General features: G+C 45.3%; 1 protein-coding gene across 2 annotated transcripts; it reads left to right on the top strand.

Annotated features, from left to right (window-relative positions):
• Nucleotides 1–1,384: 1,384 nt before the first annotated feature.
• PSMD2 (proteasome (prosome, macropain) 26S subunit, non-ATPase, 2) lies at nt 1,385–10,153 on the top strand. Of its 2 annotated transcripts, XM_006869781.1 has the most exons (21): nt 1,385–1,702; nt 2,134–2,190; nt 2,540–2,704; nt 3,579–3,700; nt 3,876–4,100; nt 4,388–4,546; nt 4,703–4,847; nt 5,017–5,077; nt 5,318–5,464; nt 5,637–5,743; nt 5,938–6,065; nt 6,280–6,367; nt 7,263–7,425; nt 7,557–7,658; nt 7,837–7,982; nt 8,225–8,308; nt 8,589–8,757; nt 8,850–8,944; nt 9,131–9,257; nt 9,555–9,673; nt 9,811–10,153. In XM_006869781.1, exons 1-21 carry the CDS (start codon nt 1,571–1,573, stop codon nt 9,991–9,993), a joined length of 2,724 nt encoding a protein of 907 aa, XP_006869843.1. In that variant the 5' UTR covers nt 1,385–1,570; the 3' UTR covers nt 9,994–10,153. The 2 variants fall into 2 exon arrangements, with proteins under 2 accessions (XP_006869843.1, XP_006869844.1); XM_006869782.1 differs by lacking the exons at nt 1,385–1,702; nt 2,134–2,190; nt 2,540–2,704 and having other exon boundaries at nt 3,565–3,700; nt 3,887–4,100.
• The last annotated feature ends 4,748 nt before the right edge of the window (nt 10,154–14,901 follow it).

Genomic DNA, 14,901 nt, shown 5'->3' with positions numbered 1-14,901 from the left:
ACAACCTTGTGATTCGCAGCCCGATGCTTATCCTATACTGTCACACCAGAAGTCTATAACATTCATTTTTCTAGATGTTTTTTGTTTTGTTTTTACAATTTTCTGTATTCTCCAATGTTTCAGAAACCATGAAATAAGATTCCTGGTCAAATGGTGAGTCCTTACCAGATACAGAAAAAAATAACTACACTCTTTTTTCTCATCTTCTACACCACATACAAGGTCCACATATGGTCAAGCTGAAGAATAAATGTGAGGTTTCCCTGAAGCAATCAAGGACTTGGAAGACTGAAAGATCAAGGTTCAAATCTTGATCTTGTTGTTGTTAAATGCCTTCTAGTCAGTTCCAACTCATAGGGACCCTATATAGATTTTCCAAGGAGCAGCTAGTGGTTTTGAACCACCTATCATGAGGTTCAAACTGACCTTTCAGCCTAGTGCTTATCCTACTGCACCACACTAAGACTCCTGATATTCTTACTGCTTATTACAATCTTACTGCTTATAACAATTGGAGTGCTGGTGTGGCGCTGTGGGTTAATGTGGCAGACTGCAATGCTGTTTGAACTTCAAGGGTGGTGGTTCAAGCTCACCAGTTGCTCCTCGGAAACCCTATACAGGGTCGCTATGGGTCGGAACTGACTCGACAGCACATAACAACAACATAACAATCTCAAAAGGCCATGAGAACTACATGTGAGCACTTACAAGTATTCCTGACAAAAAAAAAAAATGACAGTTTCTAAGTCACTACAAGGAGGAATCCTGATGTGGAGCTGTTGGATAAGCACTGGACTGCGAGGTTGGTGGCTCACACTCACCAGATGCTCTTCAGAAAGGCACTTTAACAACAACTTAGGGAGGAGAAAGACCAAAAGCTAAATTGAAGGCAAAGAATTTGCCCTGTTCCGCTTTTAGCTACAGAATTTAGCACTGCAGCATAGGATTTTACTGATGTCTGGTTTCCTAAGGATTTAATAATCTTATGATATTAGAGCACTCTCCTTCGATTTGGGGGGGTGAGAGAGGATACTATGAGCTTCATAGTTCATAGTGATGTGGGACCAAAACATATAATACACAAACTTCACATATAAGACAATCAAGCGTTCCGGATTTCAAGACCTTGCCTGTCGCACCACACAGTTAATTCTGTGGTATTACACAATTGTTTGTTACTTTACTATTAGGAAACCTTGTTGTTGTTGTTTGTTGTTTGTTACATAACAACAACTTACTATTAGGAAACCTATCACAGCGAAATTCAGCAACTTCAAGGTGTGATCTAGCGCGGCGTCTACAGCGCACAGGACAGCGGGAATGGTAGTTTTCAGCCGGCCTCCGAAGGCGGAGTCGGAGGGCTGAGCCTCCCAAACCTAGAGTGGATGAGGTGGGTGGGTCGCGACGCTCGCCCGGCTCGCCACTGCGTTTCCGGTCGCAGGCGGGCTTTGGCGGCGGCGGCGGAGCTGGGTAAACGCGCGCGAGGCCAACTGGGATACGGGGCGGTGCGAAAGGGTGCGCGCGCAGCGGACCGGCAGTGGCGGTGGAGGCATCCTCCCGCTGGTGAGCAATGGAGGAGGGCGGCCGGGACAAGGCACCGCTGGCCCAGCAGCCTCCAGTGACGGCTCCTGGCGGCGCGGACGAGAAGCAGAGCGGAAAGGAGCGGCGGGATGTCGGGGACAAAGACAAAGAGCAGGAGTTGGTGAGGCGCGGCTCCGGGAGACAGCGGATGAGGCCGCGGGCTGAGTCACTGCGGCTCCGCAGGCCTTGGGCCCGACTCCCAACAGTCTCACTGCACCCTGGAGAGGGAGGATGGGGCTACCCTCGGGGCTCTCGCCACCCGCTTTTCTGCCCCTCCTCCGCAACACCGCGCTGTCACCTCCGCCGTCCCCGCCAGCCCTTGCGACCGCCCTACGAGGTGGGATCGAGTGGGTCACTGTCGCTCACTTTTCATAGAAGGGCATTCAAACGTGGCTTGGCCCAAAAGTCGACTTGCCTTCCCCCTAGGGCTTCCCATTCCCACACTGTTTTCCTTGCTTAGTACCTCCTAAGGCAGCAGGTTCTCACCACCTGCTCCAGGGTGAATAGGAGGAGGTTGGGATTTCTTGTGATGAACTTTTTCCAACCCTGCAGTCCGAGGAGGATAAACAACTTCAGGATGAACTGGAGATGCTCGTGGAACGCCTTGGGGTGAGTCATGATGTTAACCTGAAGTAGGTACTCTCAGGGATCTGTCCCACTTGTTTGTTTTATTGCATTTGAAGCAGTAACTCCTATGTGAACTATGAGGAAAAGTAGACTATCTCAGGGTGATTGTTATGCTGTGAAGGGAAAGAGTTGCAAATGATATGTGAAAGATTTTGTAGCTTTCATTTGGTTTTGTTTTGGTGGAGGGGACGGGCAGTGTGTGCTGGGAGTTGGGGCATCACAGGTAAATGACCCACTTGCTTCCCTAAGAGATTGTTAATTTAACGTCTGTGTATTATGACTTGGAGGGCCGTGAATCCATGTTTTCTGAATCCTAACATATCCTAATCAGGAGAAGGACACATCCCTGTACCGGCCAGCCCTGGAGGAACTTCGGAGGCAGATTCGTTCTTCTACAACTTCTATGACTTCAGTGCCCAAACCACTCAAATTTCTGCGTCCACATTATGGCAAACTAAAGGAAATCTATGAGAATATGGACCCTGGGGAGAATAAGGTAGAACTATTTCAGAAGCTGGTGGAGGTCTAGTTTAGGAATTTCTTTTCGTAGTATCTGGGGTTCATGATGAGTCACTGGACACCTGATAGACCTAAGACCTGAGTTAGTTGAACAGAGTTCATCACAGTAAAAATTGCTACATGAAAGACGGAAAAGGAGGCTTGACTTCTCAGTAGACACCATTACTGTCATTTATGATGGACCGTAAGATTTCATTGGTGGTGGTGGTGATTATGTGCTGTGGAGTCGGTTCCGATTCATAACGACCCTGTATAGGGTTTCAGAGGCTGTAAATCTTTACAGGTGCAGAAAGCTTCACTTTTCTTCTGCGGAACAGCTAATAGCTTTGAATTGCTGACCTTGAGGTTAAAAGCCCGACTTGTAACCACTACACTACCAAAGCTCAATCTAAAAAATATACTTTCAGCTCAAACACTTTTCTACCTATTGGTATAGCACTAATTCAGGAAACTTTTAGTTCTTATCTAGACTACAGTAGCAGATTCCTAAATGGCCTTTGTTCTTGGTCTCATATTATTATTATATAATAGCCATAGTGGTCTGTTAAGATGGTATATCTCTTCTGCTTAAAGTGTTCTAGTTGATTATTTCTGCAATTGAATAAAACTCAGAGTCCCTCTTCCACCCTTCAGTCATGTTTGTTTCAAAGAGAGATAGTTGATACCAACCTTAGCGTATTGTGAGGCTCAGTTCAGATAACATGTATATTTCTAGGACAAAGACCAATATGTAGTGAACACTTAATTTGGGGGTGGGGGTCGAGGGAGGCAGTAGCATTGATCTTGATTCCATAATGTCATGCTCCCCTTACCTTAGATGTTGAATTTGTAAAGGACTGGTCTCTTTGCAGCGTTTTGCCGCTGACATCATCTCTGTTTTGGCCATGACCATGAGTGGGGAGCGAGAGTGCCTCAAGTATCGGCTAGTGGGCTCCCAGGAAGAGCTGGCATCATGGGGTCATGAGTATGTCAGGTAAACCTTTCATTCTTGGGAATCTGAGGGAGAAGGATCAGTCCGAGGTACAATTTGGAATTGTTTCTTGGAGCACCAGTGTATTTAAAGCTTCCTAACTCAGTGAATTCCTTGACCCACAGGGAAGTACTTCCCATTAAGCTGTGCTTTCTTAATGGTCTGGACCTGTTCATAGGCATCTGGCAGGAGAAGTGGCTAAGGAGTGGCAGGAGCTGGATGAGGCAGAGAAGGCACAGCGGGAGCCACTGCTGACCCTGGTGAAGGAGATTGTCCCCTACAACATGGCCCACAATGCAGAGCATGAGGCCTGTGATTTGCTCATGGAAATTGAGCAGGTGGATATGCTGGAGAAGGACATTGATGAGAATGCATATGCAAAAGTCTGCCTCTATCTCACCAGGTAAGCAAACAGTAGGGCTGAGTGGCAGGCCTGCCTTCCTCAGTACTCCTTCTTCAGTTGTGCTGCCTCTCCCATGTTTATGCTTTAAGAGTAGAATCTTGTAGTTAATTTGTTGATATCCATGAGTTCTACAGAACAGACACTTTGTGTCTCCTTAATAATCTCAGCATTTAAAACACTGCCTGATGGATAAATCGGCATTTGATGTATGTTTTGAGTGAGTGAATTAAATGGAGTACATGAATGCCTGGTACTTACAAATTCCTTTATTATTTTTACCTTTGTAGTTGTGTGAATTATGTGCCCGAGCCCGAGAACTCTGCGCTACTGCGTTGTGCCTTGGGTGTATTCCGAAAGTTCAGCCGCTTCCCTGAGGCTCTGAGATTGGCATTGATGCTTAATGATATGGAGCTGGTAGAAGACATCTTTACCTCCTGCAAGGATGTGTATGTAGGCAAGAAGTCGGCAACCGAAGAGATGTTCTATGGATGGGGCATTTGCATGAATTGCTGGGGACTTGCTTCAGATTTGTTGAGGCTTGAAGGGGTTTCTGTATGCTCGGTGGACAGAAGCTGAGCATATGTGATGGTTCTGTCCCACAGAGTGGTGCAGAAGCAGATGGCGTTCATGCTAGGCCGACATGGGGTGTTCCTGGAGCTGAGTGAAGATGTAGAGGAGTACGAGGACCTGACAGAGATTATGTCAAATGTGCAGCTCAACAGCAACTTTTTGGCTTTAGCTCGGGAGGTGATACTCTTTGTCCCTTTCCATCAAGGTTTTGTGGTTGTAATTCTATTTGGCATTTCACCTCTCTGACTAGACTTTGCTTGGTTAGAATTGTCATTCGGTGGGCTAGCAGAAGGGACATTAGGGGAAGAACCAGGGGAATAGTTGTGACCCTCTGACTTGTCTTCAGCTGGACATCATGGAGCCCAAGGTGCCTGATGACATCTACAAAACCCACTTAGAGAACAACAGTGAGTAGCCATCTTTATATGTGGGGACATAGGAGGATTATTAGTTATTCCCTTATATTGGGAATGATGGCTTGGCCAATAGGATCAGAGTTCCCCTGTGTTTTTTTCTCTAGTCACTGCTTGGGGGCAGAGATAGAGATTCCTAAGGGGCCAGCTCAGGAGAAGACACCTGGCTACCATGCTGTGTTTCTTTCTTTCCCTGCTCTAAACTCTTTCGCCTCTGCGCTCCCTCCTTTGTAGGGTTTGGGGGTAGTGGCTCCCAAGTGGACTCTGCCCGCATGAACCTGGCCTCCTCTTTTGTGAACGGCTTTGTGAATGCAGCTTTTGGCCAGGACAAGCTGCTGACAGATGATGGCAACAAATGGCTTTACAAGAACAAGGACCATGGTATGATTCTGTTCCTTGCTTCATCTTTGTGTTGATTTGGTCCCTATTCTTTCTCTCCTGGGTTCATACTTAACCTAACCAGGGATTCCCAGTGCAGTTTCTTGGGAGCCCTTTATAACAGTATTCTCAGAGTAGGGCCATTTTAAAACTGATAGGTTTTTCCTTGGTATAGGAATGTTGAGTGCAGCTGCGTCTCTTGGCATGATTTTGTTATGGGATGTGGATGGTGGCCTCACCCAGATAGACAAGTACCTGTATTCTTCTGAGGACTACATCAAGGTTGGTCTGGGCACAGCTTACTAGCGGGGACTTCTTCCTCACATGTTTTAAGGTCCAGCAGTGCCTCCCTTTCAATGTTCAGGTCTGCCCAGTTTTTAACTCTAAGGTCGGGTGCTATAGTGATTCCTATAAAGCATCATTTGTAGTGAGAAAGGCAGAGTGGTCTAAGAATAGAATCCGTTTGTTGTTTGCAGTCAGGAGCCCTCCTGGCCTGTGGCATTGTGAACTCTGGGGTCCGGAACGAGTGTGACCCTGCTCTGGCACTGCTATCAGACTATGTTCTCCACAATAGCAACACCATGAGACTTGGATCCATCTTTGGGTAAGGCTTCTCATTTTTGTTAGCACTCAGTCTGTAAGCTCTGTGAGAACAGGAAGTGGGCCTTTTCCACCTTTACATTGTCAGGACTATGTCAAGCATTTGATTCTTGGTGAATGTTGGAGGGAATGATGAATGTGTGATCAATCCTCATTTCCTAACTTTCTTACCCTGTCCTCGTTTATGTTGGCAAACTGCCTCTCCCTGGATTTTGCAGGCTAGGCTTGGCCTATGCTGGCTCCAATCGTGAAGATGTTCTAACACTCCTGCTGCCTGTGATGGGAGATTCCAAGTCCAATATGGAGGTGAGTAGAGTTTTTGGTCATTTAAGTAAGTAGTAGGGAAGGTGTTCTGAGTCTTTTTACTGTCTGGGATTAATAGAAAAGTGGCGGGGGAGAGGGGTCAGGCAGGGGGAGCGGTCATCTCAGTAAAATCCCTTGAAACTGGGATCCCAAGCCTCAGGTGGTGTTGAGGCTAGAGTTTTGAGTTTCTGCCTTTGGAATCTGTAGGAAGTAGATCAGCCAGAATGTAAATTACCCAGCTTGGATTGGATAGTTCTCAATGTGTTCATTATTGGCTAATTTTTCATTTTCTTACTTTTCAATGATGGATAAAATAGTAGGCTTTTGAATCAGAAAGGAATCTTGGTGTGGCGCTGCAGGTTAATGCACTGGACTGCATGGTTGGTTTGAACCATAAGGTCGGAGAATCAAGCTCACCAGCCACTCCTTGGAAACCCTATACAGGGTTGCTATGAGTCGAAACCAACTCAATGGCACTTAGCAACAACAGAGTCAGAAAGGCCTGAGTTCAAATCCTGCTACCTAAGCAATGGCAAGTAACTCAATGTCTTTAGGCCACATTTTTCTCATCAATTAAACAATAATGGTAGAACCTGTTTCATGAGCTTATTGTGAGGATTCAATGCTAATAGTATACAAAGCAATTGGCAAAATGTCTGCTATATACTAAGGACTCAGTGAATACTGTTAAGTGCCATCAAGTCAGTTCTGACTTATAGTGACCCTGTGTAGGGTTTCCAAGGAGCAGCTGATGGGTTTGAACTACTGACCTTATGGTTAGTAGTCCAGTGCTGATCCTTCAGCGCTACACCTGGTTAGTGAGAATACCTCATAGTGGATTGTAGGAATCAAGACAGCTAAGCAAGTACTTTGATGACTTCATTCTCTCTCTTCGTAGGTCGCAGGTGTCACAGCACTAGCCTGTGGGATGATAGCAGTGGGGTCCTGCAATGGAGATGTCACTTCCACTATCCTTCAGACCATTATGGAGAAGTCAGAGACTGAGCTCAAGGACACTTATGCCCGTTGGCTTCCACTTGGTCTGGGCCTCAACCACCTGGGTGAGGGGATGTCTTTCTAGTTGGGCAAAGGACTGGCAGTAACTGGATCCATCAGTTATGGAGGGTTTCTGTGTGTCACGCAGTGCTGTATGGGGAGAAGTGTCCCCTGACCCCTTGACTGTGTCTTGTAGGGAAGGGTGAAGCTATTGAGGCCATCTTGGCTGCACTGGAAGTTGTGTCAGAGCCATTCCGCAGTTTTGCCAACACCCTGGTGGACGTGTGCGCCTATGCAGGTCTGTGTGCTATGACTCTTTCTGGTGCCTCCTCAGTGGCGCTTCACTTGTTGCTTGGTGCTTTTTTCAGAATTTTCTTTTTTGTTGTTCATTCTGACTGGCTTTAGGCTTTTACCATTCCCAGAGTGAGGTTTTCCTTGTTGCCTTCTCATTTCTTGCCCTTCCCACCCTGCTGCAGGCTCTGGGAATGTACTGAAGGTGCAGCAGCTGCTCCACATTTGTAGTGAACACTTTGACTCCAAGGAAAAGGAGGAAGATAAAGACAAGAAGGAAAAGAAGGACAAGGACAAGAAGGAAGCCCCTGCTGATATGGGAGCACATCAGGTTACGTGGGCCTTGAGTGCATGCAGAGTGCAGCTCTGAGAAAGAGAAGCTCATAGGGGACCAAGGGAGCTGGGTTTGGCTTTGTTTAAAAAAACCTTTGTATATCACTGTATTAAAATATCTGAGACTAGGCTCTGTAGTAGGGTTTTCCCTCAGTCTGGCTTTTCCTTAGACAGGATTAAGTCGGGTGGATGTGTTTTGTTCCTTGAGCTTACTGGGTTCTGCTGCTTCTTCAATTACAGGGAGTTGCTGTGCTGGGCATTGCCCTTATTGCTATGGGGGAGGAGATTGGTGCTGAGATGGCACTACGAACCTTTGGACACTTGGTGAGTATGAGATGAAGATCACTGACATTCGAGGGAGCTTCACAAAGTTCGTGGAAAAATGGAATTCATAGATAATGGAGTCTTGATCTCTGTCTGAGGTTCCCTGAGGAAACTTGCCTGGTGGGTTTCCTCAGTGGGTATGAGAAAATGGCTTTTTTGCAGTACTGTTTCTACAAAATTTGATTAAGTGCTCCTTTCAACCATAAGTCTCTTTCAATAACTTAACTTCTTGTTTTTAACTGCTTTCCCTGAGGTGTTCATCATTTTCTTTTATCACTAGCTGAGATACGGGGAGCCTACACTTAGGCGGGCTGTACCTTTAGCACTGGCCCTAATCTCTGTTTCAAATCCACGACTCAACATCCTGGATACTCTGAGCAAGTTCTCTCATGATGCTGATCCAGAAGTTTCTTACAACTCCATCTTTGCCATGGGCATGGTGGGCAGTGGTGAGTATCAGGCAGGAAAAGAAGCCCAGAAGCAGATTGGGAGAGTATTCAAGGCCCTACTTTGAAATCTCTGTAATGCTTAATGTTTCCAGGTACCAATAATGCCCGTCTGGCTGCAATGCTGCGCCAATTAGCCCAGTATCATGCCAAGGACCCCAACAACCTCTTCATGGTGCGCTTGGCACAGGTAAAGATAGAGCACTTCTCCTTAGAGTATGCCAAGTATGGTGATGATAGAGCATGTAGTGGCACGAAGGAGACCTTAAGTTTAGACACGGGAGGGTGAATTGTGGGATTTCTGTGTGGCCGGATTAGGTGATGTCTCTGTAGGTGTGACTCCCAACTCCATTTACTCCCTTCTGGTTTTTTTCAGGGCCTAACACATTTAGGGAAGGGCACACTCACCCTTTGCCCCTACCACAGTGACCGGCAGCTCATGAGTCAAGTGGCTGTGGCTGGACTGCTCACTGTGCTTGTGTCGTTCCTGGATGTCCGCAACAGTGAGTTCCTGCCAGGCACACAGTGCTGTGTCCACCCCAACCAGGGCTACCGTGCTCTTACAGGACCAGGACCCCCATTAGCTTTGTGCCACTATGGGCTTCTGGTGTTCTTTGGGCCTGTGATGAAATGACTAGGAACTGGGCCTGGCAAGACATTGGTCTCCCACACTTTTGATCTGGGCTAAAGAGATTCTCTCTTTCTGAGAATGAAGAATGGAGTCCTGTGTCTGCTCCTATGGGACTGGGAAAAATCTGCCCTGATGTTCTAACCATGGTTGTCCTGTGTGCTTCCTTCAGTCATCCTAGGCAAATCACACTATGTTTTGTATGGGCTGGTAGCTGCCATGCAGCCCCGAATGCTGGTCACATTCGATGAGGAGCTGCGACCATTGCCAGTTTCTGTCCGTGTGGGCCAGGTGAGGTATTGAGGAGGGATGGAAGGGGCTCAGGCTACACTGTCGAACTCAGAATGCATACATACTTGTTTTCTCTGGTATGAGTGGTGGGTTGTTGTTACCTGGAGTCCCTTCATTTGGATTTTCTCACCTTACAGGCAGTGGATGTAGTGGGCCAAGCTGGCAAGCCTAAGACCATCACTGGCTTCCAGACACATACAACCCCAGTGTTGTTGGCCCATGGGGAGCGGGCAGAATTGGCTACCGAGGAGTTTCTTCCTGTCACCCCCATTTTGGAAGGCTTTGTTATCCTCCGGAAGAACCCCAACTATGACCTCTAAGTGGCCATCAGAGCCCCGACCTGCAGCTGATGTGTCAATGGCCCATGCTTCCTGCTATCACAGTGGACACTGCTGTAGACCTTTGGGGGTTGTTGTTACCTCCAGTTCTTTTGTTATGGAATGAGATAACTTTGTTGAATAAAGAGTTTTACCCTCAGGGCCCCTGTATGTCTCTTTTCTGGGATATCATGATGGGAGGCTGTACTGGGAGAGGGAGTGCATAAGAGAGGGTATCTTTGAAGCAGTTCTGAGCCTAGAGTTTGAAGGGATTCTGCCTTGCATGGAAGGAATTAAGTCTCTTTCCCCTCCTTCCTAGTCATCTTCTGTTTTGATTGTCTTAAAACAGTAGTCTCTTTTAGGGCCATGAACCTTGAGATCTGATCAGTGTAATAGAGCACAGACTTTTACACAAACTATCACATGTAACTTTCCAAGGGGCTGGAGATCTCTCACGTCTCTTCCTTTCCTTCACCCCTAGCCAATACACCCACCTCAAGTCCATCATCTCCTAACCTTAAGCCTAAAGATCTCTGCTCTAAGAGGTGGCGGAGCCAGCTGCACTTTTTCCCAACTCAAGTTCTGTGCTGCTGAATGAAAGGATATCTTTACCTCCTATGACCCTCTGTCCTTCGGAGGCTGCTAGTGGAGAAATGTGACCATGTTAATATCAACTTCTGAGCTTCCTTGTAGAAATTAGGTACAAGAAAGCTTGACCCTGACCTCTCATTAATAGCAGTGGAAAAAGAAGAGTGGCCACCTTGTTTGCTTCTGGGCCTCCTTCCTAGAATTATAATCACTCTTGATCTGCAGTGAGTGCTCCTTCATGGTGGGGCTGTTATGAGTAAAGTTACTTTTGACCCCTGTGAGGAGTCTAGGAGACCATGTGACCCTGACAGCTAATCATAGCATTATCCAACACTACTGTGGGTTTAATACCACAAAAGGGCTGGCCCTTAATAGCTCTTCTGCAAGTGTTGAAAAAAATCATTTTACTTGCTTTACATGATAGTTTGAGACCTCATGATAACTTGTCTCAGGTTTGTAGAGGTCAGTAACTTGCACAAGATCACATAATAAGTGGTAGAGTCAAGATTGGAACATAAATCATCTGACTAAAGCTGCCTATAGCCTTGGAAACTTGTGGACCCCATTCTAGGCCAAGATCTTAGATAGCCAGAGGATCTGCAACTTTGGATTGAGTATCTGTTTTCCTCTGTGTTGTCACTTGGCAACCCTGTGTAAAATGTTGAAGCACTGGATTTGGAAGTCAGCAGACCTATTGAGCCCCCTTTAATGGGACCTGCTGTAACCTTGAGTAAGAGTCCATATCATTGTATAAATGGGAGCATAAGAATTGTCTTACTTCATTTTCAGTGATGAAGTTAAACATTAGAAAGTGGTTTGCAAATTCAGTATAAATGGAGGGATTGTAACCATGGCAATGAAATGATATATGATAGGATGAATCTAAAACTAATGTTCTCCCATGTAAACTATGACATAATTCACAATAAAACATCAAAAAATTCAGTATAAATGGAAAGATCATTTTTGCACAAATTGGTTACTGTTTTAAGTAAAACATTTTCATAGTGTCTCTTAACCTTTTATATTCAACTATTCAATAAATACCAACAGCCTTATTCTAGTTTATGCAAAGGTAGGAAAAGAACCTATCCTTAAGCTTACATAATAGAAGAGAAGATTAATAATTACATGAGAACTACTGTGATATGTTATGATCAATACTACATTGGGAAGTGAACAAGATATCCTGGGATCATTGAAATAGGGCCACAGTGCCTAGGTGAGTCAGGGAGGAAACAGAAAGAAAGATGAGTTTTTCCAGAGGAAAGGGGGGTAGGTAAAGGAATAGCAACGACAGGAAGGAGGAAAAGCTGTGTTTCAGAAGTCCTAGATGGTATAGCTAAGCGTATAGGGACCACAGAAAAGTAGGGTAGAAGCTACAGCTAGAGATGGAGGCTCAGACCAGATTTAAGAAAGGCTTTCTTAGGTCAAGAAATTAATGGTATCTCAATGGAGATCATTGTATGAGTACAAGAAAGTAACATGATCAGCTATGTGGATGAGAAAGCTCACCCTGGAGACCAGGAGACAAGGCAAGAGAAATGAACACCTGAATTAGGACAATGAAAGTGAGGAGGTGGTTGTTGTTGTTGTTAGGTGCCATCAAGTCAGTACCAACTCACAGTGACCCTATGTACAACAGAACGAAACACTGCCCGATCTGGGCCAACCTAACAATTGTTGCCATGTTTGAGCCCATTGATGCTGCCATCTTGCAAATCCATCTTGCTAGAGGTCTTCCTCTTTTTCTTTGATCCTCCACCTTACCAAACATGATATCCTTCTCCAGCAACTGGTCCCTCCTAACAATATGTCCGAAGTATGAGAGACTAAGTTTGACCATCTTGGCCTTCAAGGAACACTCTGGCTGCACTTCTTCCAACACAGATCTGTTGGCTCTTTTGGCCTATGGCACTTTCAATATTCTCCTCCAACACCATAACTCAACAGCATTAATTCTACGGTCTTCCTTATTCACTGTCCAGCTTTTGCATGTATGAGGTTATTGAAAACACCATAGCTTAGGTCAGGCGCATCTTAGTCCTCAAGCTGACATCTTTGCTCTTCAACACTTTAAAAAGGTTATGTGCAGCAGATTTGCTTAATGCAATACGTCATTTGATTTCTTGACAGCTGCTTCCATGAGTGTTGATAGTTGATCCAAGAAGAATAAAGTCCTTGACAACTTCAATCTTTTCTCCATTGATAAGAATGCTGTTGTTAAGTACCGTGGAGTCAGTTCCAACTCATAGTGATCCTGCACAGGGTTTCCGAGGTTGCAAATCTTTACAGGAACAGAAAGCCTTAGCTTTTTCCCACAGAACAGCTGGTAATTTCGAACTGTCGACCTTGAGGTCAGCAGCCCGATTCGTTACCACTGTGCTACCAGAGGGTAAATAAATTTTTGTTTAAAATTTATAAAATCAGAGGTTTGTAGAAGAATGATTTAGGCAGGGGAAGAGGTGAAGGAATACAAGAGTTAAAGGGAACTGAGGTAAATACTAAGAGTGTTGCCAGAATGCTCCTTAGAATCCTGTATGGCGAGACTTCATCTCTCATACTTTGGACATATTATCAGGAGGGAACAGTCCCTAGAGAAGGACCTCATGCTTACAAAAAATGGAGGATGAGCATAAAAGAGGAAGACCCCCTATGAGTTGGATCAACAGTGGCAACAACAATGGTCTCAAATGTAACAACAACTATGAGGATGGCACTGGACTCAACAGTGTTTCTGTGAATAGGGTTGCTATGAATCAGAGCTGACACAAAGTACACACAACCCTGCAGTAACACTGTTCTGTGGGTAGACACCTGGATAGATACACAGGCTGAACAGGTGTGGGAGGGAGAGTGGAACTATATTCACAAATATATAAAGGTTTGATAGAAGATATTTGCACATGGGTATTTTCCTTTGCTGCAAACATCCAAGAATATGGTGGAGCATTGTTGTTAAGTGTTGTCAAGTCAGTTCCAACTAATAGCAACCTTGTATAGCATTTCCAAGGAGCAGCTGGTGGGTTTGAACTACTGACTTTGTGGTTCACAGTCCAGTGCTTATCCTACAATGTCACACCAGGAGTCCCATGGGGCAAAGTTATGAACATTTCTTAGACATTACCAAACACCTTGAAGGAATGATTTGCTGAGCCAGGAGGCTCAGGACCAAAATGTCAGGAGACACCGTGGTCGATTGGCATAGCATAGTTTACAAAGACAATGTTCTACATTCTACTTTGATGAGTAGTGACTGGGATCCTAAAGTTCATGATGGTCATCTAAGGTGCAACTATCATCCCTCTGCCGAGGATAGAAGAGTGATGAAAACTGAAGGTGCTTGGAAACAATTAGTCCAATGGACCAATAGACTAGTGGACCACATGAACATCATGACCCTAAGACCAGAAGAACTAGATGGTGCCTGGCTACCATTACCAATTGCTAGGAAAAAAATCTTGGTAGAAGGTCCTGAATAGAGTAGGTGAAAATGTGGAATAAAACTCAAAAAAAAAAAAAAAAAGACCAGGTTTACTGGTCAGATAGAAACTACTGGCAGCACCCTAAGTCTGTGGGCCTTGGTCACCCTCAGGTCTGGAACTGAACTCACCCCTGTGGCTCAATTTTTAGTCAAGCAACAGGTAATATCGGGAAACAACAGCTCTGGTGAGGTAATCACACCATAGAGTGGTCAACCATTCAATATCAGAAGGGCATCATTTGCCTAGCGGCAACATTCACAAGGGTGGGGAAAGAAGGAGGACTGGAAAGAAGAAATACAGGGAGGAAGTTGGATAAGAGATGTTGGATAAGAGTGGTTGTTACTAGGTGCCATCCACTCCTCACTGACTCATAGTGACCATAATGCCAGGTCCTGGGCTAACTTCACAATTGTTGCCAGGCTTGAGCCCATTGATGTCACCACTTTGCCAATCCATCTCGCTGGGAGCCTTCCTCCTTTCTCTGAGCCTCCACCTTACCAAACATGCTTTCTTGTTACATTGAGGGGATTGCAATTGAGATGAAACAAAATTGTATAATTTGTTGAATGTAAAACTGATGATCTACTCCGTAAACCTTCAGTTATTCAGAATAAAATGTTAAAAAAATTAAAGTCATTAGGATTTAGCATTTGATCCAGGAACCCCCGTGGTGGTATAGTGGGCTACATATTGAGCTGCTAACCACAAGGTCAGCAGTTCGAATTCACCAATGGCTCAACAGGAGAAAGAGCAGCCTTTCTGCTTCTTTAAAGATTTCCTTTCAAGCCTTGGAAACCTCTACACAGGGTCAATCAATATGAGGTGGAATGGACTAGTG

This window comes from Chrysochloris asiatica, unplaced genomic scaffold, assembly GCF_000296735.1.
Source record: "Chrysochloris asiatica unplaced genomic scaffold, ChrAsi1.0 scaffold00135, whole genome shotgun sequence".
Classification (NCBI taxonomy): Eukaryota; Metazoa; Chordata; class Mammalia; order Afrosoricida; family Chrysochloridae; genus Chrysochloris; species Chrysochloris asiatica.
This window is presented reverse-complemented; position numbering and strand designations above follow the sequence as displayed.

Excerpts from the sequence above, each read along its gene's own strand:
- PSMD2 (XM_006869781.1), top strand. The coding sequence starts at position 1,571 with ATGGAGGAGGGCGGCCGGGACAAGGCACCGCTGGCCCAGCAGCCTCCA. Across the intron at positions 4,848-5,016 it reads TTTTGGCTTTAGCTCGGGAG|CTGGACATCATGGAGCCCAA; the intron begins GTGATACTCTTT and ends ACTTGTCTTCAG. Across the intron at positions 6,066-6,279 it reads AGACTTGGATCCATCTTTGG|GCTAGGCTTGGCCTATGCTG; the intron begins GTAAGGCTTCTC and ends TGGATTTTGCAG.